Consider the following 14,585-nt stretch of genomic DNA (forward strand, 5'->3'; position numbering starts at 1 on the left):
CTCTGACACCAGCTAACATCGTTTTCTCTCTAAAGTTAGCTGAGATCGTCTGCTCTGAATTTACAGTATACGCACCAACATCACAGTCATGCTTTGGAGAAATATTCCAGTGTTCCCACAGTTAGTTTAGCTATTCTTTATTTACAAAGCAGACTACACACACGATACACTTACAGGCTGCATGGGCAAAGCCAGCCACACGGCAGTTCTCAACACACATCGTCACAGAAGAAGCTCCCAAGATCAAATAAAAACAAACGACCGACACTCAAAATCTACGCTCATATATGCAAGAAATGAAAACCACACAGACTCAACACAACAAATACATATGACAAATAGTCCTTTCATAGTTAGGTTTAGGCTGGTAATGAAGAAATGTCTTAATGAAGGTAAAGCTGACATTTAAAAAATAAAAAATAAAATAAAATGATAATTTTTCTGTGAAATGATCAAATGGAAACCAAAAAAGTAACTGCACTACCCTGACCACTTTGAGTATTGTTCCATAGTGCTACTAGAACCAAAGAAATACTCTCTTCGGGAAGGAATACTCAGATTTACCTAAAGGAGATCCTAAAGACTTTAAAAGCTCTATTAAGAGAAATTTCTGGTTCTAAAGTATGGATAAATACGTACTCTCAGATTTCGGAATAACTAAGGGAATATAGCATTTCCACAGTTTACGGGTAGAGGAGTTTTTTTTTTTTTTCTTCTTCACGTAGCATAACAGTATAGGATGCTCTAGATAGAAGTCCACTGTATAGAACACAAAACCTATGATGTTCAGTCATGCAAAATACCAATTCAAGTTCTATACACTACAGTTCTATCTAACAGGTCCCAACAGAAATAACCTGCTCAGCAGAAAGTCTCGTTCTGAAAGTCCACACAGCAAAAAGAAGAGCAGCTGGACAGTCATTAGTTCAGCAGGAGGAGGCGTTTAACGGCACAGTAGAAGTCCTTAAATGGAGATAGTCCGTAATAATGCCAAAGTCACTGACTGGTGTCGTTTGCTACTAAAAGTCCAGGTTTCTTTGTTTTTTTTTAAAGCACATAAGAATGAGTATGTTTGTGTGTTTCATGATAACTTCACAAAGTAAGAAGAAGATTTGGGTCTCATGTCCGTCGGGGCTCCAGCCGGTAGGAGAGCTGGGTCAACGCCCTCTGGTTGTCGATCACGCAGAGCTTCCTTACGTAGCCACGCACCTCCGCTTGATTCTTGTTCGGCTGGCAAATGTCAGGGTCTACATCAGGAAAGGGAGGTGAAACGTCAGAAAGACAAAAGACTTCTCATGATGATATAACCATCATCAAAAGAAATGACAGAGACTCACTGAATGGTTGACTTCGACAATGCCTCACTTGACGAATCGTGTTTGCAATGATCCGCTAAAGGAGAAGAAAATCCTCCGTTTAATTTATGAAACAAAAAACGTCATTTTTAAACCAGCTTTCAATATACACAGAAACTCACCATTTTCTCAAAATTTACCATGTTGTCAATAAAGGTCTTGTTGCCCTCATGGGTAAATGTCATGTCTGAAACAAAGGATGAAGAGCCGCAGAAACTCTTTCACTACATCATCTCATCAACTGAAGTTTTGTGAAGCTACAGATTAGCTGTAGAAATATTTGATGTTGCAAAAACTAAAAGAACACCAGGTAAGATTTTTCTTTTCTATTGATGGGCATTTACGTTTAATTATTGTATATTCCAGCTCATTGTAGTACATAATCATACCTTTGAGTAGAAGTGGCATGAAAGGGATGATTGGTGGTTCCAGTTTGGTGACAGTAATTCTGTAAGTCCTGTGATTTCGAGATGGATCCTGTTGTATAAAAACATATTTAAATGTTTCAAATCTTACATATGTGAAGCATAAACCAGCAAATAAAAAAAAGTATTGTAGTGGACTGAGTTGGGCTGAGTGGCTGTTTGAGTTTAATAATGGCCGCAGCTCATGGGTCCTCTCAATGAACCTGTTTATTTGGGGGTTTTAGGGAAATAAAGGGAAGAGGCTGGTGCATGAGACAGAATTAAGACATTTGAGGACTGTAGACCCACTAATAAATCAAAAAATAGACAAAAAAAATATTTTCTTCTGATGGTTTTTCTTAGAGACCTAAAACAGGTAAAGTCTTAGCATCTCCGTGCATTAAAAAAGGTGAGGGACGCTACAGTATATTCTTCATTATCTCGTTATCACCAGAAAACAAACTTCATTTTCTCGTAATGAGATAGTGGATCTCGTTATCACAAAAAAAAAAAAAAAAAAGTCTTTGGCTTCTGTAGATAATCATGCACTAAAATAGGTTTTGATTTATTACTGTCAGAGTAAAACTCACCATCATGCTTTCAAACTCAGCGTAGAACTTCTTAAACTTGGTGGGAAGTTTCTATCAGGTGATAAAGCAAAAATTACAGACAAAAACGGTTAGTGATCTTCTACACAGATTTCTTCTAACAGTCTTTTGATTTTTTTTTTTAAGTTTTACCTCCCACGTTTGGCTCAGTCTGCTGACAGCAGGGTTGCTCATTCCCATGATGATGGCAAAGAATGAATTAAGATTCTTGAACTCCCTACAGCTATTAACGAGAAATAAAAAAGGTAGTTACAAATTGTAAATATCACACACGCTATCTCAAGGGTTTTGCATTAAACACTGACTGTGCAGCAATCTTGATGAACTTCTTGAGGAGCTGCACTCGTTTGCTGAGTTGATTACAGAGGCAGACTTCAGTGACCACCCACAGCTGAACCTGGTTGAACCTCCGCAGGAACAGATCGAGATTAGCCGTGGTTCTCCGGAAGCTCTGCCGACCGAATGTGTGGTAAAGCAGCTCATGCTGTTGGGAAAAGAACAATAAATTCTGTCAATTTGCATTCATAAAGTTGTTATGCCACATATCTTATCATAAAAACGCTAGTACCTCATGTACACAGCTAAAGAGCTCCCAGTCAAACATTGTCATTTGATAAGCCAGATCCTTGGAGCTCATCAGCTCAAAAGTTGACATGGAGCCGGCAGAGGGACCTTCTTGATCTGGAAGAGGAGTCTGATGTACAAAAGAACAAAATAATGCTTATTTATTCATATTTACCTTTAAAGTATGAAAAATCTTTAAAAATATAGATTTCTTTTAAGATTCAATCAGAAAGCTCATTCTTTAGACCTCATGTCGCATTAGTCTCTTACCAATCCACTGAGCTGATCTCGAGGACAAGCAAACAACCTGCCGTTAATGCTTAAAGTGGAGAACACTGATACGTCATTGGGTTTCAGGATCTGCTTCTCTGTTTTGTGTAAAAAAAATAAAATAAAAAAACACAATAAAAAGCATGTTAAAACATATGCTCCATCATTTCACATCGATTTGGGGCTTTTTTCTCTCACCAGAGGCAGAGCTGAGGTGCACCAGGAGAAGCTCGTCAGTTGTGCCGAGTTTGTCGGTCACCGCGCTGATCACTTCCCTGCCTGTTGCGGCCACCGCAATCCGAATTGTTGTATAGGTGTGATCGCTGCAGTACACCTTCAGAAGAACTACAGAAATTCAAAAGCATTAAAACAAAAGAACATTCCTCAAATAATAGTAAAATGTGGTTACTACACTGCAAACCACCTAGAAATAAGTTAGATTTAATTAGAATATTTTTGTTAAATAAACTAAACAAATCTGTCAATGGGGTAAGAGAAATTTTCCTATCAAGAATTTTTAAGAAATCTAGGCACTAAAAATGTTTTAAATAATTTCATTATACTGAATTGTACATTCTATAGAAATAAATGAAGTAACAAAAGTGAAAAAATAAAAATCTTACTGTCATCCTGATTCTTGATGGGCTGTTTCTTTTGGAGTCTTTCCTCTCCATTGCTGAATTGTCGTATCAGAGTTTTCTGTTGAATAACACAACAGCACCCAGATCACATGATCCAGCTACATATAACAATATACATTATATTCACATTTCTAAAAAACTAAAGACATACCCTTTTTGTCGATTTAGCTTCTTCAGAGCTACAAAAAAGTTAAAAGTATCACAATAAATGTTTCTGATACATAAAAAACTCCCATTGTTAGATGCAGACGCTGACACTTACTGTAACTTCACCACCTTCTCTAGATCAACAGCCAAGTCTTTGAGACCTCTTAGTATCCGAGAATCATTCGATACACTTCCGTACAACTCCTGCACGACAAACAGGAAGCGTCACTTAAACCATGGACAGTAACTGTGTCAGACACAAGTCTAAATGTTGCTTGTGTTTACCTCCAAAAAGGAGACGGCAGCAGGTTCCTCCTGCAGCAGGTAGGTGTGTGCGTTTGCCCAGCGCAGAGCCAGAATTAGAACTCTCCTCTTACAGTTGAGTGCGTACTCCAGCCTCTCCTGTTCGGAGCCAGGCGGGGACGCAGCATGGTAGGTGCACACAAGGTTAAAGATAAAACTCTAAACTATAGATCTTAGATGTCTGATTCTGTATATAAATCAGTCCAGGCTGGAATCTGTGTCTGGGATCTTTATCTACGTTTCAGTGCCGTCTGGGAGAAAATATTTCTTAAACCTTTTAAAATACTTTTTTTGTCAAAAGTTTCAGCTTTAAGGATCCAATAAGTTTACATGACTAAATAGCATGACAAATGGTAAAAAGGATATTGTGCCATCAACAGAGGGCACAGCTGGCTGTTGGGCATGAACACACAGTGCATCAAAACAAAATCATCCACCGCCGGGTCTAACAGATGAGAAAAACAAAAAGAGAAGAAGTCAAGGTTAAAAAAGAAGATAATATTCACAGCACATTGTTATAATGTGTACCAGACAGTAAGACAAAGCTGGTAAAAAAGGCTGTCAAAACTTTTGTTTTACTGTGAGCTAATTAGTTTGCTCACACTGTTTTTTAAGTTAGATGTATGAATTAGGCTTATATAAGAGAAGAGATATTATTATTTAAAATAATACAAAAAAAAGATTAGATATTTCCTTCATTATAATAATGAAGTTAACGCACTATCTGTTAAAAAAGGAGGTTGATTTGGAGGATAAAGGCTGGATGTAGGCTGCAGTTATAATATTTTGTATATATATTGTAAATACAAAATGCAAAAGCTGTTACAATTATTTTAAAATATTTTTCTTGAAGGATCTGTTTAAGTTTTCTTGCCTTTTTTTAAAACCACCATTCTTCATGGAGACAGTGTTGTTCAAAATACAACATGACAATAATTCAAAAGAACAAAGGTTTAATTTAAACTATAGTTAAGTGGATTACCTGGTTCATTGTGATGTATGTCAAGTCTCATAGCTTCCAGGAAGTGCTCAAGGATTTTCTCTGGTGTTCCTGATATCACAGTGTATCTGTAAAAAAAACAAAATACACACAGTTTTGCTTTCAGAACGACAGAAAGAATAGGCTTTAACAGGTAAGTAAATATAACACAAAAATGTAAGTAACGCTTATTTTTTGCCTTTGATTTAGAAAGATGAAAGACAAAAAAATCAGAATTTGAAATCACTTAAAAAAAGAAAAGTATTATTTCAGAGAGTTTCTATATTTTTCTTAATAGGAAATAGTACAAAGTTAGAGAATATACAAAATAATACATTGGTTTTTTTTATTTTTAAGAATTATATTCAAAATATGGATGGCACAATAAAAGTTAATGTATATTTCGTAATAATTGCATTAGCATCAGTTAACAATACTTATAAAGTTTGATTCCAGCTTTCAGACATTGCAGAACACTTACTCTTCATGTTAATGGCAGCTTAAATGACCAAACATGTCCTTTTGTTGGATTAAAAGCACAAGAAACTCCTGTATTTTCTCAAAGCTTTGATAAGGCTTGAAAAACACCAGATTTGTTCTTAAATTAAAAAAAAATGGAGAAATATTAAATTAAAAATGGACAGTACTCACTTGATGCCTCCCAGTGTGGACGCTCGGGGACTCTTTTCTAAAACCAGCACAGACTGTTCGTGCTCTTTCAAACGCACTGTGTTAGCTTCCACATCCTAAAACAACAAATGGACGAATATCATACATATAGACAAAGTGATACAGTTATCTGCCTGAGGAGGGTAACAAAAGCCATAGATAAATCTGTGTCTGATCAAACATTTGATTATTATGAGAACAAAGGCAACATTACAAAAATAAGGCTTCTTATACTTTTTTAAATAGAATTTAAGTTTATATCTGTTATTCCATGGCCAATAACAAATAAACATTAGATCTGAGCTTTGTGGCCATTTTTTTTCCATGTTTAAATAGTATAGCCATACATAAGCAACAAAATAAACTAAAAGTGAAACAATTGGGAATTGTCCAAAAGTCATAATTAAATGTTTTCTGTTATTTGTTTGGGGGGCTATATCTAAAATATAATTAAATTATAAGCATAGGATTGCTCACCCTGAGTATCCTGTTGAAGTCTTCCTTATCCACGCGGAGGAAGTGACAGTTGTCCTCTCTCAGGACGATGGAGGCAGCACGAGGTGAGTCTGTGACCAGAGCTAACTTCCCAAAGTCGTCTCCCTCATGAAGAGTGCAAACCACTCCCTGAGACACACAAACATAAACCCATAAATGAAAACAAAGATAGATTCACACAATACAAATTAGTTTCTACACAAATATTGTTGGGAGTGAAAGCCTAAAGAAACAAGAACAGAGTGAACTGTTATGTTCATGCAGAGAGTCTGTGACGTTGACATGTGAGATCAACGTGTTTAGAAAGCTTCTGCCTTTACACTAGCTGCATGGTGAATGTGTGCTCTGACAATCCCTTGAGCCAGTTTATCATAATGATGAGTCATGCTGAGCTGGGATGACTTTGCCCAACTCCACTGCTGGTGTTTCCCATGAGCTGGTCCGCTGCAAGCAAATGACTGCACTTGCTGTAGCTTTGAAATCCACATTTACAGAGGAGAGAGTGAAACCATCAAGACATCACAGCTGTTCAAATAGAAGGAAAACTGGATCCAAATTTGTCATAAAAATGCAAAGGAACAATAGTTCTGATGTTTTTTGTATAACATCATACATCATACAAAGTACGTAAATATGTCTATCTTGTCCTGAAACAAACCCTAAAGTGTAATACTCAAATATTTTACTTGGTCACAAATCCCTTTAAAAACTTAATAATAATAATAATAATAATAATAATAATAGTTAAATGGTGCTTTTATTGTGATATCACATTTATAAAGTAAAAAAAAAAGAACAATATGAACATGGATATGGTAAAGCCTGGTAAAGCCGGGCACTGTCATGTCATGAGAGGAATTCATAAAACTACATTTTGCTTTGTTGGAACAAAAATGATTGTATGTATTTATTGGTTCCAGATGTGTTTTGGTCGCTATGAGCTCATTTACAAAACCACACACCTTGCCATAGATAACCACATTAACGGAGCCTTTCAGGATGATGTACCACGATGTGCCCTCCTCTCCTTGGTTAAACACTGAAAAAACAAAGATAAATTCAAAATATCACATATATCACATACCGTTATGACTGAATTGCACACTTGAAATATGGAATTTGCAACTACAGAAACATCTAATAACAGATTTTTGATTATCACCACTTAAAAGACCCACTCTGATTAAAAAATATGTATTTTTGGTGTTTTTTACAAGTTCTTGAGGTATTTTTGAATGATGGAGAACATGAATGAAGAAAATTACGCGTAAAATTGCATTTCTGAGTATATCTTCATTGAAATTGTTATGAATCAGGAGCAGAGGACAAAATGCTGCTCGAAAAAAAAAAAAAATGTGACTTAGAAAATACGCTGGGTGGGCCACGACCATGGGGTTGATCCGTGCCATTTGTTTGAAAAAATTCAAACAAATAAAAGAAGTGTCAACATTCATCCGCTCACACAAACTGGTATTTGTTTAAATATTATGCAGTGAGAACAAGAGCATTTCACACACTCTCCACAGCGTATGTCCATATTTTATCACCACTGCAATCAGCAAAAGGTGACAATAAGACTTAACAGAAACAATATCACTAGTCAATATTATTTCTGCTTACATTATGCCATGAATGCTCTAAGTAACTGACAGATCATTCATTTTTCTGTTGGGAACTCTTTTAATTGCAGCTTCTTACACATTTTGCAGATTAAAAAATGTCCTTGAAAAAATAAAATCTTGCACCAGAGAAAAAGCCTTTTCATCATTTATACTGTGAAATATTTGAACTTGTGTACGCAACCATAAAAACATTGGAGGAAGTAGTAAAGACTCACACACAGTTCCGGCTTTTGCATGGGATTCGAAGATCACAACGCTCGCCAGTTCACGCTTCACCTGCATTTGGAAACAAAATGTTTTGAATCTCAGGCAAAGTTGAGCATAAAAAAAGTCAAAAAGTAATACAAAAATAAGTCCAATGTAGAAGCAGTTACAATTCTTTACAAATATGCTACACATAAAACCATCTCTAAATAGTAATAAGTTAGATTGTTGAATTAGGTGGAGAACCAGCCCTCCATACAATTGTATTATACATAACAATCTTTTATTAGGAGGGGAAAAACAACAAGAACCCCACCTGGAGCTGGCATTCTTTCTCAGAGAAAGGTTTGCCAGAACAGGACAGATTGTGTCCTAAGAAATCTCCTTATTTTTTTTTTTTTTAATAGTAAAGCTTAATAAGGAAGAAGAGGGCAAACAAAGGGACTCACAGTGTTGGAGAGGTGAGCTAAGGCCTTGATGTGAAGCAGCTCATCATAGATGATCTCCAAGTCATCCCCGGTCCTCTGACCAGGCCTGTGGACACATGACTCAGCTTATACACTTCAGAAACGTGTATGTGGAGAAAAAAAAAAGCTGAAATAATCACTATTTTTGATTTTTTTAACTGAATTGGTAAACTGCTATTAAAATTGAGAATTAACAGATGATGAAATGAACACTGTAAACCTGTAATAGTAAGGTTTTTGAGAAATAAATTGGTTTTGTAATCATACCTCTTCATTGAACAATAACTTAATTGTACTGAGAGTGATTGATATTTGGGTATAAAATATTGCAATAATTGCAATTAATTAATTACAGACAAATTAGCAAGTTTTGTTTATCCCGTCAATCTAACTTTTTATCTATAACTGTAGTCATGTTCTCAAATATAAAAAAAGCAAATGTACAATTGTTTACTTGCATGAACATTTTATTTGAACCCAGCAAGACATGCGCTGCGTTACTGCAGTGACGTCGTCAATTGTCCATATAGGCTACATGTGTCCATAGACATATATCATATACAGTCAATGAAAGCGTTACGTAGCTGCTGTGATATAGTCAATGTGCGATTTGGTAGTACTTTAAAGAACCAACGCAACACAAGCGCACAATGTCACAACTGTTATGTAAGGGATAAAGCCCAAAGAGGTGTTCATTATCATACATTAATGAGATATGTGGAGGGGTGATCGCATGGGACGATAAACTGCAGAATGAGGTTTGTCAACTTGGATTGTGGTATTAATAGGAAGTTTGTGGTCAATATTTTTTGGATTGCTAAGGTAATGGTGTCCTACTGTTTTTATGTGGTAAATTTGGGCACTCGACTGGATAATTTGTTCTTGTGTATTGTTTTTTTTTTTGTTTTTTCTTAATTGGTGGAGATTGAAAAAAAAAAAACCTTGTTGGTGTAAAAGTAAAGGTTGGAAGTCTGTTATATTAGGACGACTTCATAAAGCTCATTTTTTTATTATTTGATGTGCCACAATGTCATGAATTTAAACAAAAACATCTCAGGATCAGGCATTTTGTGACAATAATTAGGTTTAAAATATCTGCAATTAAAAATCAATTAATTTGATTAATTAATTACAGGTCACGATTCATCAATAGCGCAAAAAAAATATACAATCGCATGATAGGACTAATTGACATCACTGGGTACTGACGATTTCCTGAGGATCATGCGCAGCAGTGCGTCAGGGCCAATCTGAGCGAGGAAGAGGATGGTTTCTGGTAACTCCTCCTCACTCTCTCTCTTCTCTTCCTCACTAGGCAATGGCGTGTCCTCATCTTCGTCATCAAGAAAGCGATAGAAGAGGTACTTGTCCTGGAAGCCCAGCTCCTGGTCCACTGGAAGGAAGAAATGAGAACATAAATGAGAACAAAATTAATGAATAAATTGTCAACTAACATCCTGTTTCAGAATCCCAGAATGAAAAGGGAAATAACTTTTCAGTTTACATTAATTTACATCCTCTGACTGCAACTGTTGTCCAAACCAAAATTAGCGTTTTAGCTAAAATACATGTTGCTTCTGTGAATTATCTTTTATTTTTACCGTGATTGAGCACCCCTTCCTCCAGCAGCACTTGCCACATTCCTACAGCATGGGACCTTGTGAGCACGCAGGCGCTCTGCATCACCAACCAGTCCACCAGCTCTGTTCCTACACAGCATTGTCTTTAAAACACATACGAGAATACAACCTCAACATCAAAACCTTCCTTTTGTTTTCACAAAACACAGCCAAAGCCTTACGTCTCATACCTGTATGTTTTAAGGTGGTACTTTCTGTCTCGGATCATGTGGGGCGCCCTTGATAGGATGGCGTTGCGAAGCACCTTTCCTGCTCTCTGGAGCTTTTCTGATGGAATCTACAGAAAGCAAAGAACAGTGTGGAAAAATAAAAACTGAAATGCTCTTCCTTTTTTGTTTTTTTAATTTTTGCTCTAAAGCTAATTCTCAAAGCAGTAACTATCTCTTTTAACATAGAGAATCAAATGGTTTTAGATCTTGAAAAATTTATTACTTCAAGTCAACCTATTTTTCATCGTTTGGATGTTAGGAAATAAAAATTATTTTTGTCAGCAGCATCAAAAGCCATAATTAAAAAAAAAAAAAATCAAAAAAGTTGCTTAACCCTTTAACACCTGAGGTGACCGTGACACTTTAGAATCTACTGGAATTACATTGATCGTGTTAACAATTTTAAATTATAGTAAATCAAAGAACATAAACACTGGAGCTCCGGTGTTAAAAGACCCCAAAACTGAACCAACAGTCTAGACTTTGTGATGATTGGAAGCAAAGATTTACTCTTCAAAAGCCTGAGCCGTTTTACTCAGGGGTTTAACCGACTCGGGTTATGTAAGACACGGGCAGTAAAAGAGTTGTGACATAATTTTTCCAACGATGCATGACACAACCTTTCTTTTTGTGACTGGATGAAATTGCGTGTAAAAAAGATATACATGCATCAAATTGCCCTTTAGCAGTAAAAACTCCCAATGAGTGCAGTGTTTGAAATAAAACTGTATCTGTACATAGAGATGAGCGCGTCTTATTACAGACCACCCCTGCATTTCAGGCACAGCGGAAGATGACAGATGTGCATATATATACACACACAGCTGCTGCAGCCGAAAACTACAAAGGAAGGCATTTTAATTGGGCAGATGGGATCTCTCTTCTACGTGAATGAATAAACCGGAATTAGCATAAACTGCTGAACATCACAGCTGTGAGTCTTCTGTGGTCTCTACTCAGAAGATACATGTATTTTAAAAACCCATTCTGGCATTGAAGTAACTTAAAAATATATATTAGATTTTTTTAAATTGGTTTCATAACTCTATGGTGTAGTTTAATTTGCAAAAATAATTAACTTTCAATTCAAATAAAAGTAGATGATCCTGATGATATGTCCGAACATATGTTGGCAAAATCACTTTGAACAAAAAAAGAAGAATCTAAGATCAAATTATTGCTTTTTTAATTTTTATAAAATTAAGGGCAGACATCTAAGACCAATCTGTGCGTTTTAAGGATGTTTACCTTGTTGTGAGCTTTGCTTCCAGATTCTGAGTTCATGTTGTCTTTATCTGTAAGTCCTGGGGAGAAAAAAAAATCACCATCAAGGTAGTGAATTTGACAACTCTTACAAAAAAAAGGTATTTTAGTCTTAAAAAATTAAACAAACATCCCAGATTTGACTTTTTTTGCACCTATGGGACAGTTTACCAGCTTTAAAAAACAAATCCAGTTCATTGATCATTCAAAGTCTTCTTGATGTCTATTCCTCTACTCACTGTCATTGTTTGATCCACTCTCCATGGCTCCATACGGGGGTGCTAACAGTCCAGCCAGACTCTGACGATACTTCTGCAAGGAAGCACACACATCACAGATAGTCATTATATGGTTATATCACCATTGTTGTAGTTTAAATGAGCACACGTCCATGAACTTGTGTGTATTGTCTGTGTTAAAAGTGGGTATTAGCCTAATGTTTACATCAGAGTAATCTACTCTTAAATAAGACATTACTTTTGAACTTGAAACATGTATTTTATAGACCAAACGCTTATGTTTTACCTAAAAAACCTACGCTTTTATGACACAAAAGGTAAACAAAGTAGGGCCATGTTGGTCCTTTTGGAATAAATATTTGTTCAAGTGATTTAAAGTCCCACAACAACGACATTTTTTATCTTAAAATTATTCCCAGTGTTCTTTTAATTAGGATAATGCAGTTTTGAGCCAAAATCAAAAAGCATGTATTGTTTTATGACACATAGTCTCTGCAGTGCAGCAACAGCTCATAAGAAATATGCTTGTGACAAAAAGGTTGATTTCCCAGCATTCCTTTGTAACGTCAAGCTTACATTAGCATTGCAAAATAAAAGGGCGAGAAATATCGGAGCTGTCGTACTATTTAGAGTCGGATGGCACTCAGACAAGGAAAATTAAGACATTGATGGATCGATTTGTCTCCAAAAGTATACAGCAGTATTGGAGTGGAACAGGGAGACTTTGGTCGACCTGTTACAGTTTCTGCGTCACAAACTTGAGTTTTTTCAAATTGTGGGTTTTTATTCGCTGCTGATTCAACACAATTTGAATAAAGAAACACTCAAAAATGCAGCTTTAGTCTTAAATTATTTAATATATATATCCTCCATCATGAGAAAAATGAAACAAGAACATGTCTGAAAACACAACTTTCCTTGTAGTGGATCTTTAAAGGATGTTATGACATATTCTGTCATGTGTCCTTTCACCCTAAATCAGTGACGCCAGACGATCACCGCCACTGAATTTAGATTTGGACAAAAACTCTTATCAAAAAAGATTTTTTGCTTTTCTAAACCAAACTACATTTTACAAAATGTCATAATTTAAAAATATATTCAATTAAAAACTATTTTAATTTAAAGACTTAAGTTTGCAAATGTACTCAACATATATTTATCATTTCTTAAATGTTACTTCCTTAAATTTCATTCTTGTTGGTACTGTTTCCACAAACTGGAATGTGTTCATTGTAAAGCTTAATTTAAACACAAAAGCATGTGTATGCGTGTCGTTCATTTTACTGTAGGCCACTAAAACAACAAAATGAGCATATTTAACGACAAATCCCATTAGTGCCATGTCTCTCCCTCAGGCATACAATGATACTTGAATACAGAAACTCAAGTGGCCCTTAAAACAAAGCCTTTTGTACAGCCAAGATCATTTATATGCAGAGCAGCCGTCATTATATAATACAAACACACGCGTATACACACAAACCAGCTGTGGTTAACCAAGGGTGTTAACCGCAAACATGTGGTAACATTTTTTTTTTCAGTTCACAGGCATATAAATCAAAGTAGTGCTCAAGTTTAAGCCACAGCTTTGATTTTGTAGTCAATATAAAGCAGCATATGCTTTCGTATGACTACCAGCACCACGCTCTCTGATAGAGAAATAGAGGTGTTTCATCTAAAGACACACACTACCATTTTAGATAACATTACTAACAAAACTAAACTAATTTCAGGTTTCGAGACAATTTAAAGCCAGTCTATGAAAAATTGAAACATTTTTTTTCAACAAGCAATACAGAAATCCGACTCACCTGAGGCAACACACTGAACTGTCAAACAGGCAAGAGCTGCCCTCTGCTCCCCCTACAACTCACATGCACGCCACCGCCTTGCATCCTGTACAAAACATGCCGCTCTCCTCCTCTCTGCCACCCTCTTCCTCCCTCCTACCGACACAGTCGGCCCAGTGTCTGTCTCTGTCTCTCAGCCGCCCTCCCTCGCTGTGATGGAGCCAAGAGCCAAAGCACTTTCTCTCACAGGTTACCAGGGTGATCTGAATCTCTGTAACACTCAGAGGCTCTGGTGGAGCACTAAGCAGTTGGCTGAAAATGGGAAGGCAGGACAGGAAGAAGGTTTGCAAAGAAACGTGGCCAATAGAGGAAGTGGAAACGGGATGTGCAGAGCAGGTGATGGGACATTTAATTAGACTAATAATACAGGAAATTTAAATAGAAAAGCCTATTAGTGTAGTAGTTGTTATGCTCCAGGACACGGGTGCATCAACAGTAATGTTCAGGGGGAGTACACACACGCACACACATCTGTAGGATTTAAACCCTGTTTACTCATCCCTCTTCCGTCAGAATTACGAAGCGGCACCTCGTTTCTTTCATCCTCGCATCAAACACACCACTGCCTTCATCTTCTTGCTTTTCAGTCCTTGAAAGAGATGCGTCCGTGCACATAAATGAGTCCGTGCACATTAGCACACATGAGAAACACA

The 14,585-nt window shown here is 36.4% G+C and overlaps 1 protein-coding gene across 2 annotated transcripts in view; it reads right to left on the minus strand.

Moving 5' to 3' along the window:
• Window positions 1–121: 121 nt before the first annotated feature.
• LOC112147447 (rap guanine nucleotide exchange factor 4) overlaps window positions 122–14,585 on the minus strand; it is a 24,657-nt gene continuing 10,193 nt past the window's right edge. The window contains exons 1-27 of one of the 2 annotated variants that reach the window (XM_024273854.2): window positions 13,894–14,564; window positions 12,080–12,152; window positions 11,826–11,881; window positions 10,539–10,645; window positions 10,330–10,451; window positions 9,938–10,121; window positions 8,711–8,795; window positions 8,273–8,333; window positions 7,398–7,474; window positions 6,418–6,564; window positions 5,923–6,017; window positions 5,275–5,360; window positions 4,659–4,737; window positions 4,275–4,425; window positions 4,105–4,193; window positions 3,994–4,021; window positions 3,825–3,900; window positions 3,400–3,546; window positions 3,202–3,299; window positions 2,936–3,061; window positions 2,673–2,851; window positions 2,500–2,590; window positions 2,350–2,400; window positions 1,745–1,832; window positions 1,478–1,542; window positions 1,338–1,392; window positions 122–1,247 (exon numbers count right to left, since the gene is read on the minus strand). In XM_024273854.2, the coding sequence (XP_024129622.1) occupies window positions 1,120–1,247; window positions 1,338–1,392; window positions 1,478–1,542; window positions 1,745–1,832; window positions 2,350–2,400; window positions 2,500–2,590; window positions 2,673–2,851; window positions 2,936–3,061; window positions 3,202–3,299; window positions 3,400–3,546; window positions 3,825–3,900; window positions 3,994–4,021; window positions 4,105–4,193; window positions 4,275–4,425; window positions 4,659–4,737; window positions 5,275–5,360; window positions 5,923–6,017; window positions 6,418–6,564; window positions 7,398–7,474; window positions 8,273–8,333; window positions 8,711–8,795; window positions 9,938–10,121; window positions 10,330–10,451; window positions 10,539–10,645; window positions 11,826–11,881; window positions 12,080–12,104 (2,496 nt within the window). In that variant the 5' untranslated portion in view covers window positions 12,105–12,152; window positions 13,894–14,564 and the 3' untranslated portion in view covers window positions 122–1,119. Of the gene's footprint in view, window positions 1,248–1,337; window positions 1,393–1,477; window positions 1,543–1,744; window positions 1,833–2,349; window positions 2,401–2,499; window positions 2,591–2,672; window positions 2,852–2,935; window positions 3,062–3,201; window positions 3,300–3,399; window positions 3,547–3,824; window positions 3,901–3,993; window positions 4,022–4,104; window positions 4,194–4,274; window positions 4,426–4,658; window positions 4,738–5,274; window positions 5,361–5,922; window positions 6,018–6,417; window positions 6,565–7,397; window positions 7,475–8,272; window positions 8,334–8,710; window positions 8,796–9,937; window positions 10,122–10,329; window positions 10,452–10,538; window positions 10,646–11,825; window positions 11,882–12,079; window positions 12,153–13,893; window positions 14,565–14,585 lie in introns of those variants that run through there. The other variant, XM_024273852.2, reaches the window with a different exon arrangement.

The sequence above is a fragment of the Oryzias melastigma genome, linkage group LG17 (assembly GCF_002922805.2).
Source record: "Oryzias melastigma strain HK-1 linkage group LG17, ASM292280v2, whole genome shotgun sequence".
Lineage (NCBI taxonomy): Eukaryota > Metazoa > Chordata > Actinopteri > Beloniformes > Adrianichthyidae > Oryzias > Oryzias melastigma.